General features: G+C 39.7%; 2 protein-coding genes across 3 annotated transcripts in view; one reads left to right on the forward strand and one right to left on the reverse strand.

The window, feature by feature from the left end:
- Nucleotides 1–3,943, reverse strand: part of Skp2 (S-phase kinase associated protein 2) — a 28,060-nt gene extending 24,117 nt beyond the window's left edge. The window contains exons 1-2 of the mRNA XM_048429129.3: nt 3,734–3,943; nt 2,973–3,244 (exon numbers count right to left, since the gene is read on the reverse strand). Coding sequence (XP_048285086.1) covers nt 2,973–3,244; nt 3,734–3,777 — 316 coding nt within the window. The 5' untranslated portion in view covers nt 3,778–3,943. The remainder of the gene's footprint in view (nt 1–2,972; nt 3,245–3,733) is intronic.
- A 145-nt stretch (nt 3,944–4,088) lies between these two features.
- Nucleotides 4,089–16,068, forward strand: part of Lmbrd2 (LMBR1 domain containing 2) — a 50,553-nt gene continuing 38,573 nt past the window's right edge. Inside the window, exons 1-4 of one of the 2 annotated variants that reach the window (XM_048429114.3) lie at nt 4,089–4,292; nt 8,193–8,395; nt 15,316–15,551; nt 15,804–15,901. In XM_048429114.3, the coding sequence (XP_048285071.3) occupies nt 15,378–15,551; nt 15,804–15,901 (272 nt within the window). In that variant the 5' untranslated portion in view covers nt 4,089–4,292; nt 8,193–8,395; nt 15,316–15,377. The remainder of the gene's footprint in view (nt 4,293–8,192; nt 8,396–15,315; nt 15,552–15,803; nt 15,902–16,068) is intronic. The other variant, XM_048429105.3, reaches the window with a different exon arrangement.

Consider the following 16,068-nt stretch of genomic DNA (forward strand, 5'->3'; position numbering starts at 1 on the left):
AAAAGCAATGAGAGGAACAATGTTTGCCTTGAGATATTAACACACAGATTCTCAGGCTCAGGAAATTCTTGGATCAGAAGCTCAGGAATTCTTTACTTTGAACAAGGTCCCTTGTGGATTCTGATATACCCTGAACTTTGGAGTTTCCAGTCTGAGAGAGAACCTTTGTAGGGTCTGCAATTTGGAGCGGTTTAACAGCCATGGAAGAGCTGCTCAACACATTAGTTCAGCCACATTTTCATGGTCCTCACCTATTTAAAAGGCAGGGAACAGGCATTGAATGACCACAGACAAAATGTGAGTGCCCTCTTTCCGCTGCTGGTTGCATTTCTGGACTCTTTCCTCCCAATTCCTCCTGTACCCTGGCCCCAAGAGACAGCCAGAAGTGCTCTGCTATAGGATGGCCACATAGCTTTAATCATCCCACATAAACAGATGAGGAGTTGCCAGATGTGAGGCTGGAATGCAGCCTGTGGGGAAAGCTTGCTTAGCAAAGAACCAACAAAAGCCCTGGGCCGGTCACCAGATCTCTGTATACAGCAGGTGGAGCCTGTCCTGCCCTAATCCTGGCAGAGTTATTAGCCACCTGTCCTGACAACTGCAAGCAAAATTGGCTGCAGTGAGAACCCAGCTACACTGGAGGCCTAGGCTCGCTTCTGGGAGCTTGGTGGGACTCTTCTCCAACAGCTGTCTCACTCAGTTTACAGCATGAGCCCGCTCTTTAGGCGACACAATTAACCAATGCACGCACATGTGAGTCCATGTATGCATGAATGGATGCCACTGCCTTCCCTAGTCCTAGGTCACCACAACCTAAAAGTCATGATTTTTTTTCCTTGCACATTTCAGGCATACGTTTTAAAAGCCAATCTTAAAGTCTAGGCTCATTTCTGGGTTGACTGGAGACAGGACTGTCCAGAGTTAAAGGTCATCCTGGACAAGGAGAGTCTATAAAATAAACTACCAGAAGCAGGGTGTGGTATCTCACGGCTGCCTTCCTAGTACCTGTGGGGCGGGCTGAGGCAAGAGGAAAGCTGAGATGTCAAAACTACACAGTGAATACCAGATCAACCCGGGTTACACAGCAAGGTCTGTCTTAAATAGCAATAAATAGAGAAACAAACAAAGACAACAAACTGTAGACTCCTTGATTGCGCCAGTTCCCCTCTACACTTTGGCTGAGGGAAGAAAGGCGCTCACTCAACCAGCAGGACTGGAGGTGAGTTAGGGCTGCACAAAGGGCTCCTCCCCCCACCCCCCACCCAGCCCCAGGACACTCAAAGGCTCCTCCTCAATCGGCAGGCTTCCTGGCAGACATCTTGCTGTGTGGGAGCTGCTACAATGTATTTTGTCTTTCCCCCTGACCTCCATTTTTAAACACAACTCTCCCTTATCTTCCGCCTGCTTTGCATCAAAAATGACTTTTGACTTACATCCGTGGGCACGTGAATGTATCCTCTATCCTCTACCTGCTACACTTCAGTCTGTTTACCAACGCGTCCCTTTCAAGGGTTCAATGGGCAAGGGTTAGTTCGAGGCCAGCCTGGTCCAGAGTTCCGGGGAAACCCAGTCTCAAAACAACAACAACAAACAAACAAACAAAACCAAAAAGGAAGGATTGGGAGTGTTCAATGAGGCAAGATCCTTAAGTACTCACGCCCACTAGGGACCATCTTTCTCCCTACTCTACCCTTACTATATGGCTCCTTCTGTTCTCTGGGATTTTACAGTGGCTCTTCCTTTTGCCTTAGGTTCTTTACACCAGGAGACGCTTAAAGGTCGCTGCCCAATTAAGGGTTTTCGTCCAACACCCAGTTTGCAATCTGTCTTCTGACTCCAGGACTTCCATTCTCCCACGCTTCACGTATTTTTGTTTTTAGCTGCCACGGACTGTTAGTCCATTATATAAAACAGCGTGTCCACTGTGTTTACAGTATAATCTCCTCACTGGAAAGGATGCTCTAAGCTCTTTAAAAATGTGTATGCTTTGTTCACTGCCGTATTCTTAGCATTAAACTGTGGAGCACATGGTGTATTTCTGGAGCAATACTTGCTGAATCACTCTTTTACAAGACTAAAAGAAAACACAACAAAAAAGCCCAACAAACAAACAACACAAAAACCCTCACAATGCCTCAGGTCAATACACTATATTTACTCTGTGGCTGTGCTGTGCTTGAGTCTTGATCTACCCTGGGGGCACTGATTTACAAATGCTTGGGGAAATCAGGGACTGGGAGTCACTAGTAAGGGACTAATTTAAGGTGAATCTCATTTTCATTAATCCATTTTACCTCTAGGAGATAGAACTGAGAAGAAAGCTGAAATTAGAAACCCATTACAGTAATTCAGGAAGAGGTGATAAAAGTTTGGATCATTTGAAACACACGAGGTTAAGCCATAATGATTAGTTGGATATTGGGGGCCAGTGGGGATCAGACTAAGTTTTAGGGCTCTATGGCTGTAACTATAATGCCACAGTAATGGAAAGACAACACCCCAAGAGTCTGTTACAAGTGGAGCAGGGAGGTAAACATCCTCCTCCTAGATTAACATTTACCTTCCTAATGAGCCTACAAATAACCTAAATGAAATGCTTAAGATATAAAGTTCACTCTGGTGCAGAGCAGACCAAAGAGACCAAAGCAATCCTCTAAGACCCTTGCTTATATTCCCATTTATCAGTGTGCTGAGCTGGACTTTGAGCAGGGAGATTCCCTTGTAAGGAAAAGGGCAGGAATGCTGTCTTGTGGGTTAAAAGTTTCAAGTCAATTGTGGACCAGAAGATAAAGACCTACCAAGACTCCGAAAGACTTCAAACGACTGCTCTCCAATTCACCGCAACACTTCAAAACTAGGTGGTTTTAGGTACCCATCCTAGATTCCCCAAGGAAATAGTTCAATCAACTTAGTTCAAACAGAACACTTCAATCCATTTCTTACACAGCTTGAATTTTAGTGCCATACGGTACCTGGAAAGTTCTCTCGATTGAGCTTAGGCCGACGGATGATCACAAAGTCTTTTTCGCTGCCTTTGCTCTTTAGCCGTTTCCTTGGGGGGCTCTGAGGGTGGCCGAGGTTTGAGAGCAGTTCATGTGGAATGTTCTCACTGTCCACTTCCTCCTTCTCCAAGGCAGAGACACCCATGCCTGAGAGCAGTTCAGAAGTCTTGCTGGAATCCCATCCCCATGTGAAGCTGGTGGTGACGTTGCTACTCTGGTCCGGAATCTCCTGAAGGTGTTTCCTGCAGAAGGGCACACATTCCCCAGTCCTTTTGAAAGCACACCCCTAAATAATTCCAAGGTAGGAAGGAAAGAAGCGTCAAGTAGGCAGTGTGGAAAAGTCACACCAAGAAACAGTACTGCAATTTAACATGCCTGCAGCGAGCTTTCAAGAATGAAAGAGAAAATCGGAAACACATACACACCCTACCATGAAAGGCTTTGGGATTGACGGTCACGCAGAAGGCCTCAATAACTTCTTCCCGTGGAGGGAAAAAGAGGGACAGCATTCATACCAGGATTCAAAAGAGTGGGAGGAAAACCTAATTAGGAAGTCGAATTGAAAGGCACACAGATATTCTCACTAAAGCATGCATCCATCCACTTTCTTCAAAAAAGGAGCTAGGCAACCATTCACAAAACAAGATTATTTGAGCAAGAAGCAACCTTCGCGGCCTAAAAGCATTCAAACGATTCATTCATGCTTTGCCCCGTTTTTGCAATCGGTTTACCTGTGCATTGCGTCCACGGATTCAGGGGTTTTGAATGCGTGCATTAATTGAAGATCTGCCTGCTCCCAGACTCCAGCTCCAGCGTGCGGCGCAGAGTGATTTCCCCCACGGGGCCCCACAGCCGGACCCGCGAACTAGCAACGTTCCATCACCACCGCGCGCGCGGAGTTCTGCATCCCGCTCTCCAGCAGCCGCCTTCTGACGCCCCGTCGCCTGCTGGGAATTGTAGTTCTGGGCGTGACTCGCTATCCGACTAGGTTTCCTCCTCCTTTTTGCCCAGCCCTCCAGATACCCACAACCCCCCGCGGTGCAGGGCGGGACGAGGGTGGACGGGAGTGGGGGGGCGCGGAAAACGGGCGAGCGGAAGTGGGCGGAGCTCAGACTGACTGGGAAATGTCAGCCGATTGACTGGGTGAGGGTTTTTATTTTCCCGGTGCCCACAGGCCTTCAGGTGACCACCTCTGCGGTCGCCTCGGACCGTGGGTCTCTGACGCCGGCAGACTGCGGCGGACGCGAAGCTTCTCAGTCCCTTCTGGGCGCTGTCTGGAGAGATCCGACGGTGAGCATAATGGGGGTGGCGCGTGCGGCGCGTCGGGGTCTGGGGTCCCGGCCCAGCCTGGCGGAGATGGACGGGGTGGGAGGGGGGCTCGACCTTGCGTGTGGCGGCCGCCGCCAGGCCCTGCTCCCAGGTCTCGGTCGCCGGGCCGTCAGGTGAGAGGCTGCGGGTGGCACACCTGCCCTCCCGCCAGTCGGCTGCTTCCTCCACCTGGCAGTGGGCGGCCCTTAGGACCGGGGCTGTGGGCGCGATCCTAACCTCACCTATGAAATAGCACGGCGCACACACACCCCACGGGCCGGGACTGAGGATCAGATCGGACAGCCTGCGTGTGCAGGGCTTTTTAAGCTAAAGCGCAGTTCCGGGAGAAGCCGTGGTTTAATTTTAGGGCAGCAGGGGACAGCAGGACTTCCAGCGAGTGTCTTGTATCCTTGATGCGTTTCTCAAATGCAGGCAAGGGAACGAGACAACGATGATGTGCCTGCAGGGAGAGAGCACCCTGAGAAGCTGTTGCGGTGCTTCTGACTCAACCCATAGCCGAGAAGCGAGGCCAATTTAGGCATTTTGAAGAGGTCGGGGGCGATTAGATTAGGATGACCGTGCGAAATGCGAGTGTGCAAGCTGCGCTAAAAATGTGACACCGGGGCAGCAGGGGAGAGGGTAGGGGACGCATTTCAAGTCCAATAAAAATGAAGAGGATTATGAAGTTGAGAAAAAGGCACTAGCCCCATCAAAAACATAGTATTGGTTCGTGCGTTAGATAACATGCCCTTGTGTTTCTTTGGTGGTAGGGGAGCAAGATTCGTTTTTATAATGGAATTAAATCCCTCTCACTCGGGTGTGTGTTTCTAGCATGTTCTTTGCATCAATTACTTACTGACAGGAAGAGGCATTTATAAACCCTTAGTTCTTGAAAGTGAGAGTTGTGTGTGTGTGTGTGTGTGTGTGTGTGTGTGTGTGAGAGAGAGAGAGAGAGAGAGAGAGAGAGAGGGAGATCTGACCTCTGACTTGATCTGATAGCGCACAGCTTTAATCTTAATACGCGGGAGGCAGGAGCAGGCAGATCTTTGTGGAGTTTGAGGCCGGCCTGATCTACAGAGTGAGTTCCAGGAAAGCCAGAGATGCTACACAGAGAAACCCTGTTTCAGAAAACCATAGAGAGAGGGAGGAGAGAGAGAGAGAGAGAGAGAGAGAGAGAGAGATCTCAAAGTATTGAAAGGAAGCAAAGACTATTCCCGAGGCAGAGGCAGGCAGAAGCTGTTAGTTCAAGGCCAGCTTGGTCTGCAGAGCAAGTTCCAGGACAGCCAGGGCTACACAGAGAAAAACAAAGCAAACAAAAACCAACCAAACAAACAAACAATGACGAGTATTCACGATTCATTCATTCATACATTCATTCATTAACTGTTGCAGTAAGAAAGCATGTTAAAATGAGACCTTCCAAAGTTTCATATATAGTTACTTTTTGTTACTTTGGAAAGCTCATTTACCTTCTCTTGAACTGTGTCCCTTCTGTTATGATTCTAACTCATTCACAAAAAAAAATAAAAAAATATGCAGTTCACTTTTTAAGAACAGTGAACAATACAGAGCTTGTAAACCAATGAAAGAAAACACAACAAAAATAGTTTGACACCCTGACAATAAACAATGTTGAGATATAAAGTACTTAATAAAAGATCTTGTAGGTGGGAATGCTTTGCCTTGATAATGGAACTAGTCTCTTTTTGCATTTCTTCTAATCACAGCTGTTTCCTTAGTGTGGTAAAAGTTTTAAAGCTCAAATTGGCACACATGATTCTTTTTGATAGAGGAATTGTATCCATTGAAGATTTGAGATTATTAACTATATAGAGATTCCCCTCTAGTCTCTTAAAGGGCTATATTGTGGTTGCTGCTAATGTAGAATATTTTATTTCCTGATTAATCTTATTTAATCCTACCCAACGCACAGTGCATTTCATTTTAATAAGTCTTAAAACATGTTTTCAGCATTGGAATTAATCTGGGTCCAGGAAAAAAAGAATCATTTTATATAACTGAAAATATTATTAGGTTGAATAATATCCAGTGCTCTTTGGAAGCTTAATATAGAACACAAAGTGACAATATAAATTGAGAAATGTGAGATTGTAGAAAAGTCACCAGCAGTGTCTTTTATGCAGCTAAAAACATAGCATAATTACAAGGCAATCATTATTAGAAAAGACTGGCACTCATAACTGACTATGATATATATGTGCATGTTTATGGCATATGCATATTTGCATACATGTGTAGAACTATGTCTATGTAGCCATCTCGTCAGTACCACTTGATCTCGTTTTTGAAAATCAAATATAGCCAGAGAGATACAGCTAAGCATAAAGGCAATGTTGCAGCATAGAAATTTAAAAATTCCTTTTCCCTCTTTATGTTATTTAGCCTAGGAAAACAAAGTACTGGAGACAGTTATAGCAATATGCTTTCAGTTGCCTATCAAATTCCCTTTCTCTTAAATTGGTTTTGTAGTTATATTCAGTTTTCTTTGACTTAATGATCAGTAATGGGCAGGTTATTTTAATAACAAAAAGATTCTTATTTGTCCTGTTTACTTATATTACTCCCATGAAAATTAGAAAAGAATCTACTATAGTCTAAATGAAATAATTACCCACAAAGTAAAATGTTAAATTCTGTATTAAACATGACCTTTTAAGGACTCTGTCTTGATATATCTAGAAGAAAAATAGGGGAATATTTTTCATTTATTTTTTATGAAAATAGAAACAAATTGCATTTTAAAGGATGCCTGGATTGTGTGATGTGAAATTGAAATCCGTCCTCTGTGGTCAGGATGCCTCACTTTGGGTCTGCTTTGCCTTATATGACTGTGAGAGCTTGTATAAGCTGCTTATTCACCCTCATGTCTTCTACTTTAATAATCAACATTCTAACAGTCCTTCCTCACTAGATTGTGGCAACTAATTTAGCAAAACAAATAATGGGTAGTGTAATATCCTAAACATACTCTAAATCTTAGAGTTGCCTTGTAAAAACATTACTTTGTTATAAAGGAGTCTCTAAAAACAAAACGAAGCAAAAACCAGCTAAAGGAGTCTCCAGATATCAAAGTAACTCTCTTTCTTCCACTGAAGTCCTCGAGGTTTAGAGGTTTGTTGAAAGGTTAGTGTTCTCCTTACCCACTGACCTGGTTGTGCTTCAGCCCTGCAAGTCTTGCCAAAGATGAGTCATCTGCTGGTGCCTCTTGCTACGCTTTGGAATCCCTGTCACCTGGTGTGTCAAGTCTTTTCTTAGATGGACCAACACAAGAATGAAAACATTCTGGCTTTTTGTCATTTTTAAAGTGAAATAGTCACTTGTGCTATTGTTGTAAATGGAGCTCTAGCTGCAAAGCCTTTAACATAATGGCTATATTTAAGGCTTTTCTTAATAATGCTGGGAAACTGCTCACTTTTACACTTTATCATTCACTTCTTAGTCTGCTCCTTTTAAGTCTTAGCTAGGCTCGTGAGTTAGCATCTAGCCTTCATTGTGTCACATACCTGAGTTAAAATAATTATTTAAATTACTAGTGCAACTGAGATGTGGCTCAGGGGTGGAGAGTTTGTGTAGCATCTCAAAGCCAGAAAAAAAAAAAAAGAATAAGTTAAAAACAACTCTGATGAATCCTCAGGTTTTGATGGGAAATTTTTTTATTGGTTTCAGGAATTTGGGGTTTGATGAACTTTTTTTGTCTATTTTTTGTTTGTATTCACATGAGTTGCTTTGATTTCTTCTTCTTCTTTTTTTTTTTAATTCCCTTTTACTTGAGTTCCCTCTCTCTCCTGTCCTGTCTGTTTTTGAACATTTGTGATTCTTCAAATTCCAAAATTATCTTAACCTTTAATTTTCTTTTCACAGTGAGTTTATTGTGTATAACCATCATCAGTCACAATCTACATAGAAGACAGTACTCCTGAGCCATTCATTTTCACAAGGTTATAAAGGCATTTGGAAATATATTGAATAATATTTTGATCACTGGAAAATGATGGAGTTGGGCTTTAAATATTTAAGGCTTTTTTACTTGCTGTTTTGAACAGTACAATCTAACTACACATAAGGTACTAAAATTTTATCAATTAAGTCAATTGGCATTTTGGTTTTGAATAAAATCAACTTTGCTACTATGGTGTTAATACCAACCCATGAAAACTAGCATACTTCCAAATATTAATCATTATCTTCCCTCCATACCTGTAATTTTAATGTTTGGAGAATATGGTAAGTCAACCTTTGTTGTGGTCAAAGGCAAATTTTTCCTTTGACTCTTGGAATCTTTTATAGGGTTGCACAGTTACAGTTGAGCAAATGTTCCGTAATAATTAACCCACTCTGAATGTGTGCCTATATGGATGACACTGTCTTGTCTGGTATTGGTGTGCTAGATGTGCCTTCTTGATATGGTTCTGAATTGTGTTTAGTTTGCCAGGAAACATGAAGGATTGTTTAGCTACCTTGCAAAATGAAGGAAGCAATGCTAATTTGTTGCAAGGGAGCAATAATCTCTATGAGCCAAGCTCATTTCTTACAAAGGGATGAGGATGCACTTTGGGAGTTGTAGCCACAGAGATTAAGAAGTAAGATTCAGTTATTTTCTTTTCTATGCATCCTTGTTTGAGGAAAACAGACTATGAAGGGTAGAACCAATGCTTTGAGACCATTAGGGTAAGTAGGTATGTTCTAGAAAACAGCAGAGGTAAGCAGTTAGTGTCTGGAACTCTTCCTTAGTGTTTTATGTATATTTGATCTTTATAGCCACAGGTGTGAGGTGCTCATCCTCATTTAAGAGCTTTCATTGCATAAACTTACATAATTATCAAGCAGTTATGGTTTTAAGCCCAGGTGTTCCAAGGTATAATAAAACATATATTTTAAAAGAGTTGTAACATCCAACACAAATTTTCTGTATTTAATCCTACATATGATATTGACCTTAAATAACTCTTAATTACAAAATACTGTTATTTGTTACTAAAAATTAAAAACAAACATATACAAAAAGGCACAAAGAAGAAAGTAGAAACCTTTTTTTTTTCGTACACCATCATCACCACCTTTTGTTTTATTAAAGCTTTTATGACAATGGTGAGACCAGAGGACTTTCTGGACTACTTATTGCAAACATTTAGTTGTTCTGTGCTTTTATGTATAATGCTGGTAATGAAAATGAACATTGTAGATAAATCTTTAATTCCCATTTTTCTATTTCTTTTGTTTTTGTGTGTGTTTGCATACACATGCTTGTTTCTACATATGTATTTATGAGAGTGTTCAAGCATGTGTGTGAACGTGAGGCCAGAGAACCACCTAGGATGTTGTTTGTCCATGCTGCCTTATTTTTGAGAAGCGTCTCTTTCTGGAGGTTGCTGATTAGGCAAAGCTGACTAGCTAGCAAGCCCCAGGGATCCACCTGTCTCCTCCCCCTTAGCACTGGAATTATAACTGTGTGCCCCACATCCAGCTTTGTGCTTTGTTTTTTCTTGAGAATGAGTAATTAAAAAAGGATTTGCTGCCTCAAAAGTACATTTTTTCATTTTAGATTTTGATATGTATTGTCAAATTGCTGTTCCACTGTTAACAGGACCATATTCTTTTTACTTGACAATTACTCTTATGCACTATAATATATAAATAGCTAAGTTAGGCAAAGAATAAGATACCCTGCCGTTCATCAGAGTTATTCAGTTGCAGTAACCAAGACAAGCTATAGGAATTCACAGATAGTCATAATAGGTACTATCATTGTATACTTAAAAGGTAATTCCTCATTTGAATTTAGGAATAAGATCAACAATTCAAACTTCAAACTCATATTCTTTCAGGTTAGGAAAACCCAATGAATCTCCAATTTCACTGGGCTTCATCTGTGTTATAATGACACAAAAAGAAAAATAAATGTGATGTGGGATGCCCCTCTCTATGCTGTGAATATGTTTTATTACCATTGGTTTGTAACATGACGGGGCTGGCTTGTTGGGGTTTCTGTCCTGCTCAGTACCCTACAGCCGGCAAGCCCAAAGAAAATCACACACTGGACTCCATAAGGTTATAAACTGATTGGCACATTAGGTCAGGCTACTTATTAGCTCTTATAACTTATGTTACCCCATTATCCTTCTCTACGTTAGCCACATGGGCTCAGTACCTTTCTCAGTGTGACAGCTTACGTGTTGCCTCTTCGGTGGTCTGCGCAGGAATGGCGGAGGAGCTTCTGCTTCCAGAATACTCCCAGTCTCTTTGCTCCACCCCTACTTCCTGTCTGTCTTTCCTGCCTATACTGCCTGCCTGGCCAATCAGTGTTTTATTAAAATATGATTGACAGAATACAGACAATTCTCTCACACCATTGGTTAATAAAGAAGCTGCTTTGGTCTGTGGCAGGGCAGAATATAGTTAGGTGGGAAATCCAGATATAGATACATGGAGAAAGAAGGCGGTCAAGGAGATGCCCTCCAGCCACTCAAGGAGGAACATGCCAGAGCACCACTGGTAAGCCATGGGCCGTGTGGCAATACACAGATTAATAGAAATGGGTGAATTTAGTTGTAAGAGCTAGTTAATAATAAGCCTGAGCTAATAGGCCAAATGGTTTGTAATTAATATTATGCCTTAGAGTGGTTATTTTAAAAATGACTGCCACTTAATTGCAAATGACTTTGGGGTGGGGGGCTAGAATATACAGGCTGAGGAAACACAAGGAGAGGGGTCTTATTGATGCAGCTATAGGGAAGTCTTCATCCCTGCAGAGTAAAGACTTTCCAGGTGTGGCCTGTTGGGGGAGGAGCAGCCACACCCTCTAAATCACCCTTCACCTATGCTCTGTAAGAAAGCCCAATAAACTCATTGGTTCCTAGATTGAACTTTGATGGGATTGTGCCTCAGATTGTCATTGGCACCTTAGGAGAAAGGGGAATACAGTTTATGTTTCCCATTGGGAAAGAATTTAGGAACAATCTGTAATTGTTAAATATAATTATGGTTTATGTTAGAGTTCTTTCCTGCAGTACATTCTGTGGATGCAAGGTGACAGGTGTCTGTCACTGCAGTAGCCCACAGAGCAATTAATTCTACTATGGTACAAGTCACTACCTGTTCTTCTTTTCTTCTATTCTCTGGTGACCACTGATCTTTTAAAATATATATACTTCTATTCTTATTTGAAAGAAAGAAATCATAGATGTCTAAGGAATAGTGTGACATTTATTGTATTTTCATGTGTGGGTTGTGTACTGATCAGATGACCATCGATCTTGTTGCTGTCTCTGTAATTATGTATTTCAGAATGTGTGTTGTTGAAATACAGCCTTTTAGAATTGCTTCTTTGAAAAAAAAATAATTCTGCCAAACCACATGGGAAGAAAAGCTTCCAGGCACATAAATGATGTGGTAAACAGAGTACTGGACACATAAAAATAGCTATATATCCCTAATCTCTTGGAGTGAGATGAAAACACCTACTGCATACACTCCACGTGTGACATCGGCTTTGATGAGCACTGTGAATTCTGAAATTCTCCAGAGAGGATTGTAAACCTGCTGATGCCTTGAAACCCTAAGAGAGAACTTAGTTGAGCTATTCTGTGCTGGGAATTTTGATTCACACAAATGATGATAAATAGCTGCTCTTCATCACCACCTGATAGAATAGTATCCTGACCATAAAGAGAGGATAGGGCCAAATTTTCCTGTACTGAGATGAAAGACCCACAAGTATGCTTTATATGTAACATTGTAAAGTACTTAGACTGAGAAATTGAGAAGAATAGTAAAAATATTAATATGGCAGGTTAGTAACTGATTTTGTCGTTTACCTCTGCCCATTCTAACACCTCCCATGGGGTGTTTTTAAGTATTTCATTATTGTCTAATTTTTTCTGCATAGGACATAAAATGTGTATCTAATCTTTCAGTTTATGTGGGCATGCCCTTTTGTTATTAATAATCCTAAACATTATTTCTTTTTCTTCAATAATATTTGACCATTGGGCACTAATAAATATTTAGGATTTGGGGGTATTTTTTTGTGCTATTATAATATTCCTCACACTGAAAAATTTCAGATAGTAAAAGTATAAAGATTTTCTGGTAATAATTATGTTATACTTAAACTCACACTGAGTTACATTTTTTTATTTTTATTCCTTAATTAAAAAGTGTTTTCATACAATATATTTTGGTCATTTTCTCCTCCCCAGCTCCTGGTCTTTCCACATTTCTACCCACCCAACTCTATGTTCTTTCTCTCCCTCTCTCTTAAAACAAAAACAAAAATATTCCCACAAACAATCAAAAACCCACAGAAACTAATATCAAAGCAAAAAAATTACCAATAAGGCAAAAAAGTAAAAACAAAGCAATAACACAAAAAGTAAACACACAATAACAACAATAAAAACAAACAAACCAACAACAATAATAAACATTGAATTATTTTTGTGGCCTGCCCTGGAGTATGATTGATGTCCCTGTGACACTCTATTAGAGAAAACTGATTTCTTTTCCCTGAGTGACATTTACAAAAGCTGGAACTTGGAGGTGGCACCAGGTTCATCAGCATGTTCCACCTCGCACCAACACTGATCACTTAACATTTGCCGTAAAAATGGTTGAGGTCTATAATATTTTTCTAGAATGTGGTATTTAAATTATTCAGTAGCAATTGATAAGGTACAGAGCAGTAGATATTAACTTAATTTATATTTTTTGTAACAAGTTTCAAATTACTTTTGAATTAAGCAATGATAGAAAAATTGTGTAAGTCCTACAAATACAGTAATCACTCACTTATAATAGATATTCCAAATATGGCAGATACCTCCACCTCAGAACTCTTTCAGGGAGTCTAGCTACAGAAGCTGTTACAGGGATATAACTGATGAGGCGTCAGGAAGATGGTTCAGTGGAAAAGTGCTGATACACAAGCATGAGGACCAAAGCTCAGATTCTCAGAACAAACAGCTGGGTGAAGAGGCACATGCCCTATTGATGGGAAGAGGGACAGAGACAGGAGACTTCTGAAACTATTATCTCATTAGCCAAACTACCAAGCTCTGGGTTCAGAGTGGGAAAACAAAATTACATATTTTCTTCAGTTACTTGTTTGTTTGTTGTTTGTTTTAGAAGTTACTAATCATTTGCTGATGTTTGTATTATACATTTACAATTAAAATTACTTTCCAGCTGGGTGTGGTGGCACGTGTTTGTAATCCCCCAGCACTTGAGAAGTGAAGGTGAGAAGTATTCGATGTTTGTTTTTGGTAGAACTAACCTGAGATACATGAAACCATGTGTCAGACAAGCAAAACAGAACAGAATTGTCTCAATAGGAGGAAGTAGAAGTAGCAGACTTACCAGTACAAGGCCAGTCTGGTCTATATAATGAGTTATAGGCTAGCCTGGGCTCTGTAGCAAGACAAATGTCTCAAAAACTTGGAAATAAAATGAAATAGAATAAAACAAAAACAGCCAATGATTTTATCGAGTAACTATTGGTAAAACCAGCTATGGTGTCATATGCCTTTAATCCCAGCATTTAGGTAATTTACAGTAGGAGACTGATAGCTAATCTAGGCTATATCATGAATTTCCAACGAACGGGTGTGGTCTAGATGATTTTTCAACAGTAGTAGTTGTAAAAGTAGCTTCTTTGCATGTAAAATAGAAAATTAGCTTTCTTTAGAGGAAGTAATATTTATACAGATTAGTGAAAAATGTTTACCTATTTGACAAACTTTGAATCATGAAAATTGAGTTTGACAAAGCACAAAAGGAGAATAATGTTTCAAAGAAATTAGTTTTGAATGTTTTTGTTGGTGACTTTCTTTCAGGAAATCTTAAGTTCTTGGCTATGGATGATTTTAGAAAACTTTATTAAATGTCTAACTTTCTAAAATAGATTTAATATCTCATTTTCTATGATAGATTATTTATATAAAATATTCTGCAACAAAGATCCACCCCTACCCAAGAAGCTATTTGCAGTTGGTACCTGATAGCAAAGGGAAAATTAGTTTTTTCCAATGGAATGTCATGGGATATATCAGTACACTCAGGTCAGACCTCATGTCCAAGAGTAGTTGGCCAACAAAATGGACTCCGTGGTTTTTATTTGTTTGTTTTGTTCTGTTTTTGTTTGTTTGCTTTGTATGTGTGTATATGTGTGTTTTGGTGGTCTTTATCTTGCTGGTATTGTTTACTTATTTGTTTTGTTCTTTGTTTTATGTTCTTTTAAGAGAGAAGTTGGGTAGATGGGGAGGTAATGAGGATCTATGAGGGGTTGGGGAGGAGAAACAGTATGATCAAAATATATTGTATTAAAAAGTTTTAAAATTTAAAGAAACTTAAAGAAGACACAAATTTTAGTCTGTTTTCACCCCTTACTAATTTAAATATTTGGCTATCATTTATAACATTTAGAAACACATTCAAATAATAAATTAAAACTTTATATATTGGTATTAAGAATTTATTAATTTTTAAAACATTTTTAAGAATGAATATAACTTTTATTACAGTATTTTTCCCTAAAGAAATGATACATATATCATATATATATATGCTTATACATATATATTTTAAATATACATCAGTGCACCATATGACAATGAGAAACATAGAGTATATATAATATATTTTAGAATAATGAATATGTATACTATATATAAATGACAGATGTCTATATGAGACAGGGTCTTCTGTATAGTCCAGGTTGACCTCTAACTCACCCTGCTGCTCTCTAGCACCCGAAGTACTAGGCTAAAGGTGTGTGTTAGCACTCCCAGCCTACTTGTGAAATTTTAAAGGTGTACTTTAAAAAGTAAGTTATAACAAACTCATTTCCTCTTATTCATTGGTCAATGTAAAGTTACACATGTTTTCCAAAGAGTTTATTAATGTATTAATAAAGTAATTAAAAAATTATCAAATTGTCATTTACTGTGTTAATGTTCTGTGTTTCTTTCTTTTCTTTTTTCTCGTCTAGTGAACAAATATGGTCCAGAACTATGCATGAATCACTGTAGTTGGCGATTGTGAGATTCAATAATGAGTGGTGCAGCTTTAGGACTTGAGATTGTTTTTGTCTTCTTTCTGGCATTGTTCCTCCTTCATCGCTATGGAGACTTTAAGAAACAGCATAGACTTGTAATCATTGGAACACTGCTCGCTTGGTACCTCTGCTTTCTTATTGTCTTCATACTGCCACTGGATGTTAGTACGGTAAGAGTGAAATTGAGATTCTATTGAAAAGTCAGTTATAATCATACAATTTGAAATATGCTTTGAATATTGCATTATTAAAATGATAAAACTATGTGAGGTTATCTTTATATTATGAATTTTGATGTTGTTTAGGAATTTAGTTATTAAATAGTACAGCCAGGAAAATAGGTAGGTAGATTTATGAAATATCCTTTAAGTACTTTGTGAATTCTTGGTTCTCATTGTAAAACTATGTGTTCATTGCTTTAGACAATATATAACCGATGCAGACATGCTGCTGCAAATTCCAGTCCTCCTGAAAATAACAATGTTACGGGAGTGTATGCAGCTGTCACCCCAGCTCCAAGGTATTCTTTCCTTCTACTTTCTTGCTTAATATAAATATTGCAATTGATAGTTTTACCACCTGTATTTTATATTTATAAAGTTTCCCTTATTCCCTATCGTTCCTCTACTTTCATCCTTGCTAGTGTGTTTATTATATTGTGTGGTATTTAAATACACATTTCAAGTC

Source organism: Myodes glareolus, chromosome 15, assembly GCF_982192425.1.
Source record: "Myodes glareolus chromosome 15, mMyoGla1.1, whole genome shotgun sequence".
NCBI lineage: Eukaryota > Metazoa > Chordata > Mammalia > Rodentia > Cricetidae > Myodes > Myodes glareolus.